General features: G+C 47.7%; 1 protein-coding gene across 11 annotated transcripts in view; it reads left to right on the top strand.

Annotated features, from left to right (window-relative positions):
- Positions 1-21,411, top strand: part of LOC117744715 (R3H domain-containing protein 1-like) — a 36,500-nt gene that overhangs the window by 13,424 nt on the left and 1,665 nt on the right. The window contains exons 4-24 of one of the 11 annotated variants that reach the window (XM_034552896.1): positions 2,439-2,528; positions 4,816-4,939; positions 5,930-6,008; positions 6,959-7,018; positions 7,215-7,355; positions 7,520-7,628; positions 7,863-7,958; positions 8,299-8,324; positions 8,842-8,895; positions 9,715-9,947; positions 10,463-10,732; positions 11,168-11,307; positions 12,675-13,058; positions 13,149-13,275; positions 15,805-15,962; positions 16,288-16,418; positions 18,218-18,321; positions 19,488-19,669; positions 20,200-20,362; positions 21,016-21,113; positions 21,204-21,288. In XM_034552896.1, coding sequence (XP_034408787.1) covers positions 2,439-2,528; positions 4,816-4,939; positions 5,930-6,008; positions 6,959-7,018; positions 7,215-7,355; positions 7,520-7,628; positions 7,863-7,958; positions 8,299-8,324; positions 8,842-8,895; positions 9,715-9,947; positions 10,463-10,732; positions 11,168-11,307; positions 12,675-13,058; positions 13,149-13,275; positions 15,805-15,962; positions 16,288-16,418; positions 18,218-18,321; positions 19,488-19,669; positions 20,200-20,362; positions 21,016-21,113; positions 21,204-21,288 — 2,854 coding nt within the window. Of the gene's footprint in view, positions 1-2,438; positions 2,529-4,815; positions 4,940-5,929; positions 6,009-6,958; positions 7,019-7,214; positions 7,356-7,519; positions 7,629-7,862; positions 7,959-8,298; positions 8,325-8,841; positions 8,896-9,714; positions 9,948-10,462; positions 10,733-11,167; positions 11,308-12,674; positions 13,059-13,148; positions 13,276-15,804; positions 15,963-16,284; positions 16,419-18,217; positions 18,322-19,487; positions 19,670-20,199; positions 20,363-21,015; positions 21,114-21,203; positions 21,289-21,411 lie in introns of all 11 variants that reach the window. The other 10 variants (XM_034552895.1, XM_034552901.1, XR_004611189.1 and 7 more) reach the window with 10 other exon arrangements.

Here is a 21,411-nt window from a genome sequence, read left to right as displayed (position 1 = left end):
GTAATCGTAAAAACGGCATCACCCCCCTTTTTTTTTTTTTAAATAAAAGAAGCTTTTCATGACGACAACGAGAAAAGATTTGAAACTGTTGAAATTAGTGTTTTTAGTCAAACTTTACGCCAAGCAAGCCGCTCCTTTCCTCATCTCACCTTTTTAAAACCGACCTCGCCCTGCCTCCTCCTCCTCATGTTTTTCCGTGACCTCTCCAAATGCCGAACGTGATCTCGCTATTACCTTCTCCTGCTCGTGTTCCTCCCCCAAAACTCGTCTTCCGCGGTCACACAGGGGTACGCCGAAGAGACGCGTCAAATCCCCTGACCTTCTGCGCTTGTAATTTTTCAGCCGTGAAAGAGGCAAAGCTAATTTCATCACTCAGTGTAAGGGCTACCGGTTAAATGCCTGAAATGTTCAGAAATGGAGGAGGTAAGAAACGGGGGGAGGGGGGCGGTAGGTGTAACGTAGAAAAGCATTCCGACAGAGGAAATGACAGAGAGAGAGAGAGACTGGGTGACTTTGCCACCATCTGCCTCCAGCTCCCCAGCTCCTGTCCTCTGCGGCAGGACAGGTGGTTGGTGGCCGGCCTGCTTCTGCTGACTTAAGCCCTTTCCCGTTCCCTCTCACCGCGCCCTTCCCCCCCCCCCCCCCCGTTCCCCATTCTTTTATCTCCTGCCGGCATTGTTCGTTTCCCCACTGGCCACACGCCGCTCAATTAGCCGGTGTAGCGGTGCGCTCACAGGCCCAGCCCTCCCCCTCCCCCTCCTCCTCTCCTCCATCCATATTACCTGATATAGAAAAAGGGGCGCGGCAGGTCACAGGCGCTGGAAATCGGGCGACAATGGGCCATTTTTCGAGGTGTTATTTGGCCCTCGAGCTCAATGAGGGAGGGGAGGGGTTGTCCTTTAAGATTTCAGAGGACAGGTGGGAAGGATAGAGCTGTGTGTGTGTGTGTGTGTTGGGGGGTGGGGGGGTGTTGGGATTTGTAAAAAAAGGGACTGGGCTCTGTCTGCCTGAAATGACTCCTGCCAGGTCTCGCCCTCCCCTGCTTCGCTCTGCCATGCACGCTACTGAGAGACCTTCTGCTTGTGTGTACGCACCACACACACACACACACACACACACACACACACACACACACACACAGAGAGAGAGCTACCGGTGCGTGAAGCGCAGTGGCACCAAGCTGTCTCACACACTACCATGGCGGCCGCTCTGTCTCTCTCTCTCTCTCTCTCTCTCTCTCTCTCTCTCTCTCTCTCTCTCTCCGCATCTCACCTCCAGCGCTGGGTTCCGATTCACGTGACAGCCAAATGGGAGCCGGGAACAACGCATAAACTGACCCAAATCGCTCGCAGCAACATGTCTGGCTTTTGTTTTCTGCTGTGTGTGTGTGGGGGGGGGGGGGGCTCCACAGTGCAGCCACTTTGGTAGCATATGCTCTGCAAAATTCATGTGTGCTCCTGGGAAACGGCAAATGCTCAACTTGAGGATTTCATGCCACGCAGGGAATTTTGTTTTTTCCGCAGATCAATGCGAACGCAATTGGAACCCGCATGAAAATACCTTTTCAGGAGGTTATTTGTCTTCTTTCATTAAAGACATTTTTTGCTGCTGATTTGTTTTGCTCTTTTTTTATTTATTTTTTGAGGAGCAAATAGCGCACGCTTGAAAAAAAAATTTTGGACGGTCATATTTAATTCAAACTTTGCCACTTTCTCGAAGTAACAATCACGTGTGCCCGAACCAAAACTGCTGTGGTTTGTTTGATTTCTCCTCCTGCGCACCCCCCCCCCCCACCCCATGGACAGCCCGTGAAGTACTCTAAGGTACGGTACTCTTCGACATGCATGATGTGTAAGGATGCTCCAACACGTGTAATGTGCACTTTGGATTTGCGTTGTGTGCTGGAAGTTGTACCCGTGTTTCCTGTCAAGCTCCAGACGGTTTTAAAACAAGCTGCAATATGTTATGAGATGCCATTACATGAGTGATAGTGGAGGCTGTTGTGTGAATCGTGCCTGGGAAAAAAAATCCACCAGTTTTGAGTGCTTGCCTGCATCGATGTTGACGATGTTCCCAAAGGAAAAAAAAAACATGACACGGCTTGGGTTAATGTGAAAGTGCTTACTCCATTTTTTTGTTTTGTTTTCTATTCATGATTGTTATGATCAAGTTTTCTGCAGCCACCTGGTTTACAATCATTTCAGCCGTCCGTCACTCGAGAAAATATTTTTGTCAGCTAAACTGTGAAATATTGAAACTGTATGAATTGCCTGCAAGAATCGATCGTGCTCGGCGGCTGCGACTTGTTTTTACTCTTGGCCTGTCACTGTGATATTGATTCAATTGTGCGTGCGTGCGTGCGCGCGTGTGTGTGTGTGTGTGCGCGCATGGTTTCAACTGTGCCCACTTACCTGCAACCCCCTCCCCTCCCCCCTTAGTCCAACACCAGGCTAAAGCTCGTGCGGAGCCTGGCGGTGTGCGAAGAGTCCTTTCCTTGCCCTATCCCTGAGCCTTCAGCAGCACCTCAGGTAACCGTCTCTGAACGACCGGAAGTGTATTCTCATGAGGGATGTGCTGCTATGCAAGTCACCTAGTGTGTGAAATGTTCTGATGGCGACGGTACCCAGAAACCGGGTTTTCAGAGTGAACATTTGATCGCGGCACATCCCTAACTCGCATGCAACCACATCTGGCGCACAACTCCCTCCCCCGTGTGACGAAGGTGGTTCTGGCCAATGCCACCGGGCTCCAAGCCCACACGAGTGGCGCTGAAGTGCTGACCGGGGATCAGCCCTCCATTTCAGCTCATTACAGCAGGCAGACCTGCGGTGCTCGATTAGGGGCCTTCGTCTGACAGCTGTGATTAAATACCTGCCCGCTCCATGAAAACGACACATCATCAAAGTCCAGAGCGCCCGACAGCGAGCCGGCCGCCAGTTTGCTAAATCAACTCTTCTTTTTATATTTCTCCTCTCTGGAGGAACTTTCTCCATTACATGCCACTCTGCACAACTCTTGGCACGCGTTCACGTACGCACAGGTGCGTTTGATCCAGGCGTTTCAGCCAGTCAGCAGCGAGCGTCCCAGAACCAGTGAGCGGGTTTTATTCCCACAGCAGTCCCGCATCGCCTGCGCTCACACGACGGCCTGTATTACCGCCATCAATCATGTCGGGGAAATTACAATTTCCGCACGTCAGCTGCGGAGGAGCTGTGGAGCGCTCTAATTGAATACTCCCGATATTTCCTCCCGACCCCGCCCCCGCTCCCCTTATTGGGCCCGTAGTCGAGGCTCATTCTGCGGCAAACTAACCTGGAGGGGCGAGGTAAAGCAATAAAGGAACGAAGAGGGAGGGCGCATTTGAGCTGAAACGCTGATACCCATTCAAACCGTGATCAAATCTGAACATTTCCCCGTTGTTTGCGTTATTGTCTCTGATGTCAGACTGTATGCGTGAACAAAAGGGTGCACGGATCCAAAGACCGTCCGAGGCATCCCTAGAAAAAACTACATTTGTCCCCGTGCCGCACGCCCGGCTGTCAACTTCAATCAAATGGCCGACAGTCGAGGGCCTCCGATTGCACGCGGCGCCCCTTTTTTCTTTTCTTTTTGGGTTTTTTTGTTTTGTTTTGAGACTGACAGCGCGTTCATTACATATTCGTCTTCCTGCTGCTTTTCCTTTATCTCGAGGTAAATGGGTGTCGGGGAACAAACGAGGCAGCAAGCAACAGCTGCACATCAACCGGGCGGCTCCCGTGTGATGCCGAGGGTGGCATTAAGTAGCAAAACATCACCGCTTCATGCCAGGGGAAAAAAATAAAAATCCTTTTGCTTTGACACGCAAACACACACACACACACACGCGCACACACATATATATGAACTGGCTGTCACAGACAGTCCTCAACTCGCTTTTTTTGCTCTCTCCCAGTGTCGCTGAGGCAATTAGTCAGCCGGGTTCCTCATTAGCATATTCCATTTTCACATATATCCAGGAACGAAAAGAGAACGCAGCGTCTCATTATCTTGCTCCGCAGCTGTTACGGGGATCGAACTTGTGACCTTTTTTTCTCTTTTTTCCTAGTCATGCGCTGCTCTACCACCACCAGGTCACCGTGGTCTTTCCTTCATTCATTCGTTTCTCTCTCACACCACACCACACACACACACACACACTCACTCCTCTCTCTCTCTCTCTCTCTCTGATGTCGCCCTCCCAGAGTTGTGCGTTTAATCCACTTTGCGGCGTGCGCTGGCAAACCCCGGCTCCTCTTCAGCTTTCCTTTCAGCCTTTTGTAGGATCGGCTGAAAAGCAAATCAGATACGAGTCGAGTGTGTATGTTCGTGTGTGTGTGTGGCGAGGAAGACTGGGGTAAATCGAGGCCATTTTTAATAGATCTCACCAAAACATCTTCCATTCAGATTGCAGCACAGTCGATTTATTTTTTCTTTTCTCTACAGTCGAAGAAGGATAAGGATAAGGAATGAATTGTGCCGTGTTTTATTCAGGTGGTTTTATATTATATTTAAAAAAATATATATGTAAACAAGATATTCTGACACAATAGATGCCATTCACGATTTGGAATTTCTGGACGCGGGTTTGGATGAAACCAGGGGAGTTTTATTGCCGTGACCTCTTTTACCCATGACGTTCTCTAATTAACCCTCAACCTCATGTTCAGTGCCTCGTGTCCGTTCTCCGATGCGTTTCGCAACCCAGCATTTGTTAAAGACCTCGTCACGATCTGTTTCAACCACAAATCGGCCCTGTTTTTCTTCTCAATCTGAGTTTCTTTTTGCCCGCTGATACAGGATGGATTCCTCCTCCAGCCCTCTGAAAAGGAAGAGCGAGCCGCGCAGGACCAAGCGGAGAAAGAGGACGGCTGCGACAAGGCGGACAAGCCCGAGAAAACAAAGAGGAAGATGCTGTCAAGAGGTGGGAAATGTTTTTTTTTTTTAATTCCGCGAATGTTTATATTTTACCGCTTTCTGTCATCGCCACCTCCTCTTCTTCCTCGTACACATTTTTATTATTGTTTGGATTTCAAGGTTGGAAAGAAGACGTGAGGAGACTGCTGTCACAGGAGAAGAACTCTTTCCATTAGCACCTCCAGCTTTTCTTTACATCATGACACCTGGGGCCTCATTTATAAACATTGCTTACCCCGTAAAAAAGATGCAGGCGCTTTTTCCCCTCCAAAAAAAAAAAAATAGACCCTAAGTGTGTGTGTGTGTGTGTGTGTGTGTGTGTGTGTATGTATATGTATGTATGTATGTATGTATGTATGTGTATATGTATATATATATATATATATATATATATATATATATATATATATATATATATATATATATATATATATATATATATATATATATAAAATTAAGCCAGATGCTTTGATGATCACACAATCCATGTCACTTCATATCCGTCTTATAATTAAATGTTTTACCATCCCGACACGGTGCCCTCAGGTTTGTCCGAAAGCGCTTCCCGCGTTCGAAATGGTATCTCATTATGGGCCGATAATTGGCGTGATTCAGTTAATTGCAACGAGCTCAAGGTGTTAAGCAATTATCCGGATTCCCACAGGCGCCTAAAAGGTGTCCGCCTCCCCTCTGTGGAGAGACACCGCTGATGAGGCAGCCGCCAATTATAGCCACCAGACACACCCGTCCGGTCCCTGGGCTCCCACCAATGGGTCCCATCCTTTTTGTTGCTCCTACACGAGGACATGCTTTTGGTACCAACTTCGTTAGGCCACCACTTCCTCATTTCTTAAATGGTTCAGCTGGCAGAGCTCAATGCTGCTGATACATGCTGCCAGATTACTTTTTGTTTTTCATATTGTTCACACCAATAACAACCACCGAATAGCAATGTCAATCTCAATCTCTGAACAGCGTCTGTGTCTCTCTCGGTTAGATTCCAGTCAAGACTACACCGATTCCACTGGGATAGATCTCCACGAGTTCCTGGTCAACACGCTGAAGGGCAACCCCAGGTACGCTCCACTGCTGCAGGGACCCTCAGAGGGTCCTGGTTTGGGCCTGCTGGTCTACCGTACGGATGTTGTACACTGTGATGTTTAGTTCTTTGTTCAGTGCGTCATAACGGGCGTCCTTGTGTAAATGCAAGCGTAGATATTACACGCATGATTCATTCATCATGGCGTTTCTTTTAGGTTAATGATGCTGTTTTGACAAATGAAATGATTATTTGATCGGGAAGACGTTCAAAACACTGACTGAGCCTGAATTGTCTCGGCAGTAAAAGAGAGAAAATATAAATTCCCAAACCCAGAATTGTACATGACATCCTTTTGGCGTTGCCACGGTAACATGACATATCGCAAAGTGTTCCTATTTGTACCATTACAAGCTCTTGTAGCCTTCAGTGTTCAAGGTTTAGTTTATTAACTGGATCCCCATTAGCTGACGCCTTACCGGCCGCTAATCTTCCTGGGGTTCACAGAAAGGACAAAATGTGCATATATGCTGCATTAGTTCTTATTGAACACTTGGGTGCTAATCTGGCAGCTCAGTTTTGAACCAGCTGTAGTTTATTTATGTCCTATGTTTAGAGTTCAGGGTGTAGGATGTAGTGTTTAGGGTTCAAGGTGTTGACTTCAGGGTTTAAGATGTAGGGTTTAGAGTGTAGGCTGTCGGGTTCAGGGGGGACATTGGGATTGGGCCATAGAGCAGCTTGACCCTTCTGGGTAGCATGCTAGCCGTTAGCTTTCTAGCTACAGTATTCACCAACAATGAAGACGCATAGATTCATTTAATTGTGCTACTTTCTGCTGTGACTAGGCCTTTAGAGAAGTCATTGCTACTATCTGATCATTGATTATGTTTCTTATGACACAACAAGTAATAACACAAGTGATCATGAGCACAATTTATGCGTTTCAGATATCTCAACAATCTCAATGTGTGTAATTTCTCTATTTAGGGATCGAATCATGCTACTGAAGTTGGAACAGGACATCTTGGACTTCATCAGCAATAATGAGTAAGACACGTTTATTTAGATATTATTCATCAACCCCTTTGACTTAAAACCTTACTATCGCCTTTGGTCATCGAATTCTTCTTTTTCGTGTCTTCGGAGGTATGAAATATTGAGTGTGGGGTCAACATTACTGACGATGTCATGTTGGCGGAGAACAACAGACTTTTCCATTAACCCCGTCGGTGTCTCCCTCCAGAAGCCATAAGAGAAAGTTCCCGCCCATGACGTCCTATCACAGGATGCTGCTGCACCGAGTGGCCGCCTACTTTGGCATGGACCACAACGTGGACCCCAGTGGGAAGTCAGTGGTGATCAACAAGACCACCAACACTAGAATGTGAGCCCCCCCGCACTCCACCGTCGGCACTTTGCTTCATTAACTAATTGCAGCCGATGGACAGATCCGTTAGATATCCTGTTGGTTAACATATGTCGCTGTCAGCATCCGCCTGAAAACATGTGAATTTTCCTCCACCCCCAAACCCCCCTTCTCACCGACAGACCCGATCAGAAATTCTCAGAGCACATTAAGGATGACAGGACGGACGATTTTCAGAAACGCTACATTCTTAAACGAGACAACTCCAGCTTTGATCGCGACGACAGCACGGTAGGTGTTTGTTTTTTATTTTCTTCTTCTTCTTCTTCTTCTTCTTCTTCTTCTTCTTCTTCTTCTTCTCATGTGTGAATGTGTGCGAGTGTTGTTGTTTTTTCTTCACCAAGCTGTCACTTTCATTTCTGACATGTTGGTAAGAGTGGGACAATCTGGCGTCCCTGACATAGCTCTGTTTGTGTGTGCGTGCGTGTGTGTGCGTGCATGTGTGTGTATGTGTGTCCTCGCCAGATTCGAATGCGTTTGAAAGCTGACAAGAGGAGCAAATCGATGGAGGAGAGGGAGGAGGAGTACCAGCGAGTCAGAGAAAGGATATTCGCACATGATGTGAGAGCTGTTTGTGTAGGCGGGGGCGGGGGCATGTTGCACGAATCTTTGTGTCGTCTCTATTCATGTGCAAATTCAGTCGCATTTCTTGCTTCCAATTACCGCCGCTGGATTTATGAATTTTTTTTCCTCTTGATGTGGAGCCAAATCTATTAAGTCCAAATTTATAACCAGACCTGTGAGCAACTGCGGCGAGGTCCGGGGCGTCCTGTCAGCGCGGCGTCACATATTTTACGTTACATTAATAAATTGATTGATGCTGTGGCCGAATAATCAGGAGAGAAGAACGTACGGACAAGAACAAACTGAATTGACTGTGATTTTTCTTTTCCACCCACAGGGAGATCACTTCATACTAGATAGGAGGTAAGTGGTTACATCACTTGACCGTGTGCCTTAGCTCCGCCTCTCATTGACTCGTGATTTTGTTTCCCAAGAAACGCTCCATCTAATAAGGATGATAGATTGTCAGTTAATTGGCCAATAAGATCCTTTTTAAAGGGTAATTAAAGCTCTTCAGATGGCTTCTCCTTTTGAAATGACGTTCCATAATTTTTATACCCCCCCCCCCCGCCCCTCCTCCCTCCCTCCTAGAATCCGCTCCGACCTGTTCTTTTTATAAAATGGAGGATATCTCATTCTGCCAGCGCTTGTTCTCTCTCTTGTAACACCTCTCTCTCTCTCTCTCTCTCTCTCTCTCTCCTGTAACACCTCTCTCTCTTTCTCTCTCTTTCGCTCCTGTACTGCCTCTCTCTCTCTCTTCTCTCTCTCTCTCCTGTAACACCTCTCTCTCTCTCTCTCTTTCGCTCCTGTACTGCCTCTCTCTCTCTCTCTTCTCTCTCTCTCTCCTGTAACACCTCTCTCTCTCTTTCCTTCCCCTCAGCGCTCAGGATGAAGGCGCATGCATGAGCACCCAACAGAGGCGGCAAATGTTCAGGTAGGTCTCTCCCAAACACACCCCACCACACACACCCTTGTCACACATTGCTCAGCTCCTTTCAGATGGCGGAGAGCCTTCGAATCGCCGTGCGCCTTAATCGGCTCGCTTAGGAGCAGGAGTGCTGATCTGAGGATTTGTTTTGTTTTTTTCCTACCGCTGGAGGGGAGAGAGAGCTTCTGTTAAATAGGATTTACTGGTCGTGTGGGGACGGCCTGTTCCAACCCCGTGAGTTTTCTTTTTGAAATGGCATCTCTCTTGATCGCGCTTTGCAGAGTGCAGTCTTGGTCCAGTTAAATCCAGGTTGCTGTACCACAGGCCGTGTTTCAGGTGATAGGTCGAGTCGTCTGAAGGCTTTGAAATATACAAATACATTTGTTATTTCTCTGTTTTTCACAGTTTTACGCAGGTGTCTGGTTTAGTTTTGTGTTGTGTATTGTGGCAAAAGATTGGTAAAAAGGTGACCGGCTTATGTTAGCACCCGTTCAATTTTTGTTTTTCAGAAAAAAAAAGATGGATTGGATTTTAGAGCTGAATCAGCAATTAATTAGCAAATTAATAAAAAATGCCATAGACAAAAATATCTAAACTAAATGTCTTTATTTGGGATATTTTGACAATTAACGGACCAAATGATTGTGTACTGAGAAAGATCAGTGATGTAAATCTTTCTAGAGTTGGGTCCAATGTTATTTAGCATTTTTTTGAGCGTTCTACATTACAGATAAAACTGAACTGTCGTTTATGATTTAAACTCGCACGTAAAGAAAAAGAGAAAAAAAAAAGAAAAGAAAAAACACAAATACTGTCTTCCTTCAGGTTACGGGCCGGCCGGTCGGGCGCCAGCCGGCAGAGCAGCTCCGAGACGGAGACGCTGCCGCGGCACGGTGAGCCGCGGCCGTGGAGCAGCACCGACAGCTCGGACAGCTCCAACCGGCTCGCCCCGCGGCCCGCCATCACCAAGGCCAGCAGCTTCAGCGGCATCTCCCCCTGCCTCGTGCGGGGGGACAGCACGGCCAGCAGCAAGAGCACCGGGAGGCTCTCCAAGACAGGCGAGTCTGGCGTTCTTCTATTTTCTGCCAATCTCCTGCTGTGTGTTTCTTTCCACGCAGAGGTAGCAGCAGGCGTCCTGCCCGAGCGGCCTTCTAAGTTGTTTACGAGGCGGCTGGCTGCACTCAACGTTGTGTTTTGGGAGCAGAAGTCAAAGAGTGCCCGAGTCCTCTCGTAACCTCTCCTCGCACACCGTTTCAAGCGCCACGCTTGAAAAAGTGTATTGTTTCTGAATTTTATTAAGTCATTTCATCATAATCTTTCAGTGTCTGGATGTCCCTGGAGTACTCCCTTTTCCTTGCACTTCCTATTAAGAAAGAAATGTTGTGCTTTCTTTTCCGCTGATTATACAGGGAGAGCGTAGAAAAGTAATTCCTCCATAAGCGGTTGCATCTGGAGACCAGAATGCAATGCACCCGCAAGAGATGATGTTGCAAGCTTAAAATAGCGCTCCTCCTCTCAATTAAAAAATGTGTGGGGAGCGGATGATAATCTCATTGTTCCGTCGCCCCTCAAGGCTCAGAATCGTGCAGCAGCGTCGGCTCCTCGTCCAGCTCGCTGTCCCGACCCCAGCTCCCCCTCGCGGTCTCGGTGCCGTCCTGGTCCAGCATCCCCAGCGCACCTCTGATCCACCCGGCCGCCGACACCAGGGGCTCCGGGCACCCCGAGATGATCAAGAGCGTCCCTCCGCAGCCCCCGCCGGCCGCGGACGCAACCAGCTATTACGTGTTGCCGCTGGAGGCCTCAGGGATCCCGCCCGGCAGCGTTCTGGTCAACCCGCACACAGGTGGGTGACAGACTTGCTTTTCCAAGACTCCATTTCACTCCAATCAAAAAGTCCCACCAAGGCACAGGATATTTTTTTCTTCCTCCTGTCTTGTAATTTCCTGGTTTCCCCCGTGAATTATTAATGAGTTGGTGACCGACATACAGGTTGGCACGGGGCTGCACTCGGTTTATCCGTCAACACGCTGATCAAAATGCACCAAACAGATGGCGGAAATCTGTAAATATTCATCGTGGGCCAGTTGTAGACTTTTGAGCCACAAACTTCAAATGCTGCCAAGGTTGTCTTCCTACCCCCCACCCCCCTGCCTCTCCCTCCTCTGGACCATGTCCGGTTGTGTCCACCAACAGAATTCGAGTGTTCCCTTTTTTTGTTTGATGATGGATTGTTGGTGTTGGTACAAATGTTTTGTCTCTTGTGAATTGAATTGGACAGGCAAGCCTTTCATCCACCCCGATGGCAGCGCCGTAGTTTATAACCCGGTCACTGGCCGGAACCCACAGCAGGTCAAAACCCTGCAGCAGCTAATCCCCGCCCCGACGCAGCAGCAGCCGACCAACCACCTCCACTCCCAGGTCAGTGGGCGGGGTTACATTTCCTTACTCGTTCCTCATTCTAATTAAACTCATGTAAAGTGTTTGTCTTTCTTCTAACTTCCTATAACCCTCACTAACTAACTAACAGTGTTGAAATGAGAGCTGACAGTAGGATGGGAGGAGCTTCAATAAGTTTGATAAACCCCTCGCACCAATAGCCATTGTCCATTCATTGCTTAGCAACTGGAAGTAATGTAGTTAGGATGTTTGGGAAGTGTGGTTGTATGAGGTACTACGCTCTGCAAAAGAGACTTCACAAACTTAAACATTAGAAACAAGTCCTACAGTAACAGTAATATCCAATCAAGGCAGCGGTGGACATAGTAAAGCGTAAAACCCTGACGGATAAGTACCTCATACCACCCCACTTCAGTAAATCTAAACTATCCCTTTAAGAGTGATTCTCTGTATGTTTTTTTAAAGATACTTTACTCTTCAGTGGCTGTTGGGACGTTTAGCCGTTTCTGTTGTAACTTTATAAGTGAAGACTTAAACGATCAGTTGAGGCTCCCACCGATTTTACCAGCGTCCTTCCTCCTGTCTCATGTCCTGTCCATCTCTTCCCCCTCCCCTTCCTTCCTTCCTCAGCCGATCTGTCCTCTCCAGCTGTCCTCTGAGCCTGTTAACAACTCACCGGTCTTGTATCCTCTTCCTCCTCTTCCTCCTCCTCAGTTCCTGCCCGTCTGTCCTAACCAACAGTACACTGTGGTACAGAACTCCTTTCTTCCATTTAATGATGCTCCCCTCTCCCCTCCTGTCAGACCTGGCTCAATAAAAGTGTATTATTTTTTTTACGAAGTTATCTATGTTCTGTTTTAAGTTGAATATTTCATATTCAAAGCACACTTCTTATTATTCCGCCGTTAAACTATTCAGTGGGTGTTTCTTGTTGGAAAGGTGTCTCTGAATCCAGCCGGAACCGGTACCCACATATATAGATCATGCATTCGCTTAACCTCATTTTTGACCTGGTTTTAGTGAAAGACATGCCTCTAGGACTAATCACGCCCGTGAAAAGGTCCATTAATATTTAATTCATCACCAGATGTTGACGCTGAATAATCCATGGCTGAAAACACCACTATTTTCCAACAACGTGTCAGAAGTGACCCACGTCGATGGAGATAAATAGCTCGCTTTGGACTCTGTGTCCCTGCAGACCCGGGTCAGATTTAGACTCCCTGTGTTTGTTTAAACCTCCAAGTGAAAGTCAGTTTAGCAAATGTCTTTGCATTTAGCCTGCTGTCCCCCCAACACCCAACCCCGGCGGTGGGAGCCGTATTGATCGTTGTTCTGAGCGGCTTTTAACGATTAAGACGTCTGTTAACTCTGAATTCTCTCTCCAGCCCGACGCCCTCAGCGCCCAGTTCAGTCACATGACTCTGGCGCAGCAGCAGCAGCAGCCGCCCAGCGGCGGCGGGGCCTCAGCGGCGGACGCTCGCCACTATTCCGCCGTGTACCACCATCACCACCACCACGCCTCCCCAATGATGCTGCAGGGAGGTCCGCAGCAGCAGCAGCAGCATCAGCAGCAGGTTGCAAGCTACATGGTGGCGGGGCCATCGGGGGTACACCCGGGGTTGCTGCAGGGTCAGCCCGTCTCGCTCCCGACCCAGGGCCCCAACCACGCATATCCCAGCTCCACGCCGGGCCCCGCTGCTTTCCCGGGGTCTTCGCTGAACCAGCAGCTGCTCCACCAGCACGCCTACATCCAACAGCCGGTCCAGCAGGTAGGGGCAGTCCTTCACGTCTGCTCTCGCACGGGAAGCGGATTCCAAACGCTGTCCCACGGTCCTTGAGTTTATTGTCGTGTCTTCCAGATGTCGGCGTGCTACTGCTCGTCGGTCCACCACCCGCACTGCTCCGGCCAGCAGCAGCACTACCGGCCCCCCGTCAACCCGCTGCCCTACAACTGCCCTCAGAGCCAAAACCTGCCCCAGCAACAAGGTATGAACACTCGTTATTCTCCTAAGAGATAATGTAATTATTTTCACACTAATAATTGGGGTTAAATGTGACAAATGAGGCGGTGAGATCACACTCCAAGCTACGCTCAGACACACAAGGCCCTGTTTAAACAAAAAAAAGAAAAGGGGTCAGTATTAAATCTTTGTCTAAGATAATGAGAAAAATGAGAAACCAAAGCTCATTCAGCTTCTTCATTTGTGGCTTTGAAATGGCTACATAGTGGATCAAAGGAGGTTTTAATGAACGAGGTCTGCGGCCTCTGATGTCAAGAGACTGGTTCTCCTTGAATTCTCAGCCTTCGCCTATCGTGAGTCAAACTAAATCAATAGACTTTGACTTCCCTTTCTCAGTTCTTAGGTTATTTGTTGTTTTTGTGTGTTTCTACACAAGGGAGCCGCGCCAGTCCAACGGCTCTAACGAAGGACAAATATTTCCCCCGTTTCTGTCCCGTGTTTGTTTTCTTTCTGGGTTTTTTTTACGAGTTCGCACGTCTCCCCGGGAATCATCCACTTGATTATTCTGTCTTTTCTTTTCCTTTCACCACAGGAGATGAGATTGTTAGCTCCTGCTCGGTCTTCCTCGCACGCACACACACACACTCTCGCTTAACTGGATGCGATGTCGCCCACGGTTGCGACTCATGCGCGCGCTACCGCGCACGTCTCTGTAAGTGGCTGCGGCACTATTCTGTCATCTGTCGGCAGCAAATGTGGCTTCCCTGCTGGGGACCCGGGGAATAAGACGGCGGACAAATGAAGCTGACCTACAAAGGAAAAGGACAGCAATTATTTCTCAGGGAAACGGAGGAAAGAAATGACTTCTGTGCCTCGTTTTTCTTCCTTCGGTTTTTTTGCATTAATAACAATAAAAAAAAAAATTAAAAAAAAAAAAATATATATATATATATAGACAACTAAAGGTGAATAAATTGCAGCACTGGGTGCGCACAATAAATAAGTTATCAGTGGGGATTCTCTGGCGGTGCGGTCGGGGGTCCACAGAGACACATGTGAATGTTTCCACCGCCTTGCATCAGACCGCCGCCGCCACAGGGCTTTGGCTGCAGTCATGGTCATTCTGGGGAAATGGACTGGTATTTATTCTATGTGGAGCCTTTGTCCTCCTTCCCCTTCACCGTTCGTTAATGATTGAGTTCATTCCTCATCGGCAGGAGGACAATGTGACCGACTTTATGGAGGTTGCACTAAATGAAAAATGAAGCGAGCTTTAAAAACGCCATCAACATTTGAAATGTGAGGATGTGCTGCCTTTCTTTGTCGCCTACGATAGAAAACTGAAGGTCTTTGGGTTTGAGACGACGCTTACGTTAATATTCTCAGACATAAAGGTCGAAACTATTAGACGAGAAAGGATTCGGCAAATTAATACATGATTATTAGTCGCAACCCTAATCGTAGTATAAACTAAATGCTGGAAACACTATATGGCCAAGTGTACTTTCAGTCAACTTAAAATAGTTGACGAAGACGCATACTTTAAATGGTACTTGGAAGCATCCCATAACGGATGCATACAGATGTAAACGCTGCAGTGTCTATTATGGGTGGAACGCCTCTCCATTCTCTGTTTGGTGCCTTCCTCTTTAATCCTGACGGTCTGAAGTGTGATTGGATACCGGCGAGGAAGCACGGCGAGCCCCGAGAGGCGGGATGCGGGGCCGGGACGCTGTCTGAGAGGCCTCTATGTATCTCACAGTGAACCGGTCTCTTTTTCAGCCCCTCACTCCCTCAGCTCGCGGGACAAGGAGTGGCGACAGGAAGGAAGGTAGAGAAGTCCCAATCTGCCGGGCCTGCTGGACTGGAAAACGGGGGGGGGGGGATATTACGGTCATTTCATGCTCGGTTCGTGAGTAAAGGTGGGAGGGTGGATAAAAATAGTCCCACCCCCTCGCCGAGCACTCTCATTGTCTACTTGTTCTCTCCCAAGGTGGCAGACTGTAAAGGCACCTTCACAAAAGGACGTCCTCTCCTTTTGTCTGTTGGATTACCGTGTGTGTGTGTGTGTGTGTGTGTGTGTGTGACAGTATTTTTCAGATGTCTCACCTTGACATTTAAGCGTCCGATTCCCCCTCAGGCTCGGGGCGAGTGCCGCCATTTTAGGGCCGTATGGGGAAAAAAAAAACCCTGTGACGACTCCGTGTGACTTTGTGTCCTCTGTGTGTTCATTTTACTGACTAAATGTTTTTTTAAGCAGCACTATAGAAACGTGTTACCGCTTTCTGTTTACCCCTTTGAACCTAATCACTCGTCGAAGTGGAAGTGGACAGCTGCAGGTTCAGGCCACCGCAGGTTGAATCAACTATATTGACTTTCTCATTTAATCCCCGAGTGCCTCAAATCTGCTCGGCTTCCACCGTCTTTCAATCGCTTAGCTCCTCCTCCTTTTTACCATTGAATGTGAATATTAATGGTGTTGTTACCATCGTCCCCACCAGCGGTCTCCTTTCCTACGGTCACAGCGTTGTGCCTCTTCTCATTTCCACCTCAGTGCACCAAGCCATGATGCCCAACCCGGCGTCCAGCTACCAGGCCATAGTGGGAATGCAGCCAACATCCAGCCTGGCTCTCACCGGCAACCAGCAAAGCAATATGGGCAACCAGATTCAGGGCATGATGGTCCAGTACCCTCCAATGCAGTCTTATCAGGTATTTTTGCAAGCTTTCCCCTTTTTGATTTAAAATTACCAGCGTAGAGGCAAAAGAGAGCTTTCAAAAATAATAATGTGCGCTGGGTACTAATGGAGGAAGTTATTTGTTATTAAGATTACGGAGAATACGAAACGATGCTTCAAAAGTGGAGTGCACATTTAAAACAGTCAGTGTGGTAGAAGCAGCTCTCCGGGGTGCTCTTATTTTGGTTATCATAGCGAGTGAAAATCTACATCTTTTAGATGTATTGGTTTTGCCTGATTTCCATGCTCACCTTTTTTTTTTTTCTCCCCCTTTTTTAAATTTATTTTCTCTGCAGCAGCTTTCTGTGCCACAGCAGCCCTACCAGCAGCCAGTGTTTGTGTCCTGTCAGCCGGGGCAGGGGGCGGTGGCCGTGGCTGGCATGCAGCCCTGCTACAGCCTGCTCCCCCCGAACCAGCACACCACCATGAGGTACGGCCTCCAATCGCCTGCCGACGCTCTCCGCGCGTTACTACGGCAACAGAAAAGAAAAATGAGATGTGTTTTATGATCTCGCTTGGGACATTTTTATTGAGATCTCTTTTTACGAGAAACCGGTGTACAATGATTCCACGTTAAATGTACAATTCCTTCAAAAATAAAAGCACGATTTTCATTTCAAAAGGTTTCATTGCATTCATAGGGAGCCCGGTATGAAATATTTAAAAGAGTTGTTTTATTGCATTGATACTTTAATATATAGGAGTAATTGGTTAACCTTGTTATTGTATGTTTACTATTTACATAATTTCTTTCATGACCAAATTTACATTGATCCATTTAATAATCATGCAGAAGGCCTATTAAGGAGGCCTGACAATATACCCACTCTGGGTTTATGTCCCTCCTTTTATTAACGACAGTCGCAAACAGCTGAAGTTGCTTCAGATGAAACATTAGTGTACTTTGTCCCAGAAACCGCTTTGCAGGTACGTGATGCTGTGGGTGCTTCTTATTTATAGACCTGACGGTGAATCCCCAAAGCCTCCGAGTCAAGGTCATCGTTAGTCACAGTGTGTGTGAGCGGGGGGGTGGAGGGCTTGTGGTGACCCGGCTCCGCTTGTAGCTGATGAACGTCCTCTCAAAGAGCCTTTCCCGTCTTCCTCCGGTTCCCTGCCGCTTGCTCTCATTATAAGCTGATTGATAGAACTAGTTCACAGAAAGCACAACATGTAATTAGGTCCTACCTCCGCGGACCCAATCAATCTGGATGCCGGCGAGGGGAGCGCCGTTGGGACGCGCTCGTACACATGACAGACGCCAGACGTGAAAAACAGCCATGTTCCATAGTCATCACCTGCAGAAAGAACAATGCACACACACACACAGGAGAGAGAGAGAGAGAAGAAGAAGAAGAGGTCACCCTCCCTTATTGTCCCAGCTGTAAAACGAGGCTGCTTTAGTAGGGCAGCCGGCGTGGAAAAATTATTTATGCGGCAGCATTTCGAGCGGCTCAGCGTTCTCCCTCGAGGCCCGGCTGTCCACCTGCAGCCGGCTTTCTCGCCAGCTGGACGCAAGTCCCTGCAGGCGGGGATGCTTACAGAGCCGAGCGCCTGCTTTGCAGATGGAGTTGAAAGTAAAATTGTAATACCCCAGCTGCAGGGAGACGCACACGTCTGTGCAGGTTTTAGAAGTTCTCTTCTAATCACAGCGGCGTGAGCATCGTGTTGGACTACTTTTTCTTCAGGTGCTGAGGCCCTGGAGGACCAGAAGCTCTACTGCTGCTGACAGATCAGGCAACATTTAAAGGGGATGCATGCTTATTTTTAGGTTTATATTTGTATTTGGGGTTTATACTAGAACATGTCTACACACTTTAATGTAAATAAATAAATAAACATTATTGTCCTCATACTGTCTGTCTAAATAAACCTGCATTCACTATTTGTCCGAAACACTCCGGTTTAGCGCCTGTCTCTTTAAGACCTGTTGTTGTAAAAAGCTGATTGGCTTGCGATAAATATACAGGCTCACCTTTTCGAAGGTAGTTCTCAAATTTGGTGGGAGATATACAGATGGGGGCTGTATATTATAATGAGGCTACTTGTGGCAAAGATAGGGGAGCCAAAATCGATTGGCTTGTTGAATCACATGTGTGATGATCCAGGCAGCCCACAAATTGGTTTTCCATGAATTGGTCCCTCGTCCATCATCTTTTACGGTGAAGGTTTTATTTAACGTGAACGCTGCAGAACGCCCCGGTCTAAAACACTTCCTGTGTTCTCTCACAGTTCCACGGTGAGTTTCCTGCCCGCCCAGATGATGGAGCAGCTCCAGTTTTCTCAGACCTCGTCCCCCTGTGTCTCCCAGCAGCACCCAGGCCAGCAGTATGCAGGTACGCTCCCATCCCCCAAACCCACAGCCGAGTCTGAGCTTCAGATCCAAACGTGCAGCGACGTGATCTCTCTGTGTCAATATTTGAGAGATTGTGCTCCTCCACACGCGTCACTGCTCTTCATAATGAAATAATCTTCCCCCGAGTTTACTTTGCCACCGGAGAAGCGTGATTAAATCCACACTCTGGATTTCAAAATGAGAAAGGGTGAGGGCCCCCCCCCCCCTAAAAATAAAGAAAAAGGCAATTCTAAAGAGAAGAACTGCTCATGTGTCATCAGTAGATATGCGGACCGCGGCGACATATTGGTATAGTTGTAATAGATACATAGGTTAATCATTCTACAAAAAAAAAAATAGAATGCAAAAACAATAAGGGAAGGAATAAAAGTCACCGTAATGAGCCGCTTTTCATGTGCAGGCATTTCCGAGGGCTCAGCCTGGCTGTCCAGAGGCCCAGGTGGGGCGGCCTCCTTACTAATGACCTTTATTATTCATGCCTGATTATTATGGGGGGGGGGAGCCATCACTTCCAGCCCCGTCGGTAATGAGGTCAGATGAAGGTCATGCGGGTGTCCTCACCCACAGCGTCACCGGCAAACACTTTTAATTGGCCGGGGCCAGAAATAATCCACCGATTTTAAGTCCAAACATCCATTGTCTTTGCAACTGTTCTCGGGTGATGGTTTATAAATCAACAGCGGCGTCGGCTGTGCAGATTCTACGACACGATTTCCACCTAATGCGGGCTTTATGTAAACAGAAATTAATTAGATGGATTTTTTTTTCTTTCTCACAGAGCAGAAGGTTCTCTTGATTGTTTTAGATTTTTTAATTCACATTCATGCGTCGCCAACTAGTAAGATAATTGGATCTCCAGCATTATCGTAGAGGGTTTAAGCAGCGAAAGGTGAATGGACCGTTGGTGCTTGATGTGGCTTCAGAATCGAGGCTCTTAGAAGCTAAATGCTCAGCGGCTCTGGAGCTGAAAAAAAAGGGCATTTAGTCTGTCAGCGTACTGTGGTGCATAAATGATTAATTAAATAAAAAAACAAGCAGTATTAAGTGTTTTACCGTGTCTGCCTGGCCTCATTTGTCTCTTTTCAACACCGTTTCCCCGCTTAGTGTCTTTTTTTTTGGTGTTTTATTTCATGCCCGTTTGTGCAGGGTTGTTACCCTCGGGCCCCGGCGGCGGCATGGTGATGCTGCAAATGACGGCGCCCTCCTGCCAGCAGCCCCGGGCCCCCTCCCCCTGCCAGCGGAAACAGCCCGGCCACAAACACCCGGGCCCCGAGCACCAGCGCGGACGCAGGCTCGCTGAGCTCCCCGCGCCTGCAGACAGCGCCCAGGTACAAACGCAGCCCATGAGATTGTATTCATAACCTTTTAATAACCTTTTTGAGGGTGTCGTGCCCAGAGGTTTTGACTTGACAACAACAATTTCCAAACAATGTTAAATTAAATTATGAAATTGCTCAGGTAGTGTTCGCCGCACAGGACAACACTGTATGTGTCAGGAAGCAGAGACTGTCTTGAGAAAGCAATTTATTTTGGTTGTCTTGAGTTTGACAGAATTGCTGAATTCCTCCTGCGGGCGGGTTAAATGTCGCGGTAAACGGGTTCCGCAAATGAAGTCGCTGGCGCAGGGCGTCGCCCAGAAATGAGGAGGAAATAGTCCCGAGCATTAGGGTGCAACGGTACATTAGGGGGGACTAATGTGGAGGCACATTAAAGTGACGACTTTGCGAGTGAGAGAGAGAGAGAGAAAAAACAGACGGTTGCTTTTTTCCCTTTTTATTTCCTTTTATTTATTTGTTTTGAATGAAAGTGTCTTTGTGTTCTTTCCCCTGCCGCCTCACCGCCGGTCTGTTGCGTGTAGAGCAGCCTGCCATTGTCCCCGGCGCTCACTCCCTCGGCAGGCCAGCCGCCCAGCTTCAAGGGCCTCCCGTCAGGCATCTCGTCCATCCCTGTCATGGCCCGCCACCCGCACCACCTGCACCACCACCCGCCGCTCCCTACAGCCTTCTGCCACAGTGGACAAGGTCAGAGGCGCAAGGGGCCACCTCCCACACCAATAAAAAAAAGATTCATATCAGGATAATCAAAACTTCTAGAGTTGTATTTCTCCCTCAATCCTGCGTGTGCAAATACATATGAATTATATTTTATTGAGAAATATTCATGCAAAAATGTGCTTAAGCAAATTACACATAATGAGTACACATATTGACCTCCTGAGTACACACCACCTTGAGATGGCTAGCTAGCTAGCCATGTAAGCGGTGGCTAACTAAGCTTAGCTAACGTAGATGGCTAACGTGAACACAAACTTAAATTGCGACCCTACATTTGTGTCCATAAAGGAATGTCAGTGTTGTTTTATATTTATATAGCTAATGTTAGCTGACTTGCTAATTACTATTAACTTAGAGTTACAGTTGAAGTTCATTGTTTATGATGCCTGTGTTGCTGGAATTATCCAATCAACAAGGTTGCAAGAGTATATTTTTGTTGGCTCAAATGATTATTTCTTTTTTTTTGTAATTACATTTTTTTTTATATATCATTCTCAAATGGCACAAATCTTCCTCCGGATAATCTCACGGTAGATGCTCCGCTTCTTGTTTTTTTACCGAGCTGAAACTCTTCGGCTTGTGATAACTTTTGTGTGTGTGTGTGTGTGTGTGACGTCTAGGTGAAGCACACTACTCTCTACTGGGCAAACCTTTGCAGTTCAAACCCTCCATCCGACCTCCGCTGATCCACACTGCCCACATGGTGGCCACACACCAGGTCAGGAGCAGGACAATCATGTTAGAGTAGCCTTCGATCGGAAGTCATTCCCACCACAGATAACCTCACTGGTTTCCTCTGTCTCCTCAGGGTCCACTGGGGGTTTGGCGTAGCGCTCACGGGAGAAAGGCCAGCAGAAAACCTCTGTCTTCAGATCTCAGTGTAGGTGAAGCAGGTAATAGGAGGTCCAGAGGGAGGCTTGAGTTTAGTGAACCTCGCGCTAACGGCGAACATTTTATTTTATTTTATCAGCGGCCCTGACCGAAATGTGACCCTCCCTGTCCAGAAACAAGCACCA

Source organism: Cyclopterus lumpus, chromosome 2 (assembly GCF_009769545.1).
Source record: "Cyclopterus lumpus isolate fCycLum1 chromosome 2, fCycLum1.pri, whole genome shotgun sequence".
In the NCBI taxonomy this organism is placed as follows: domain Eukaryota; kingdom Metazoa; phylum Chordata; class Actinopteri; order Perciformes; family Cyclopteridae; genus Cyclopterus; species Cyclopterus lumpus.
The sequence above is the reverse complement of the archived record's forward strand: the minus strand, read 5'-3'. Positions and strand labels throughout refer to the sequence as shown.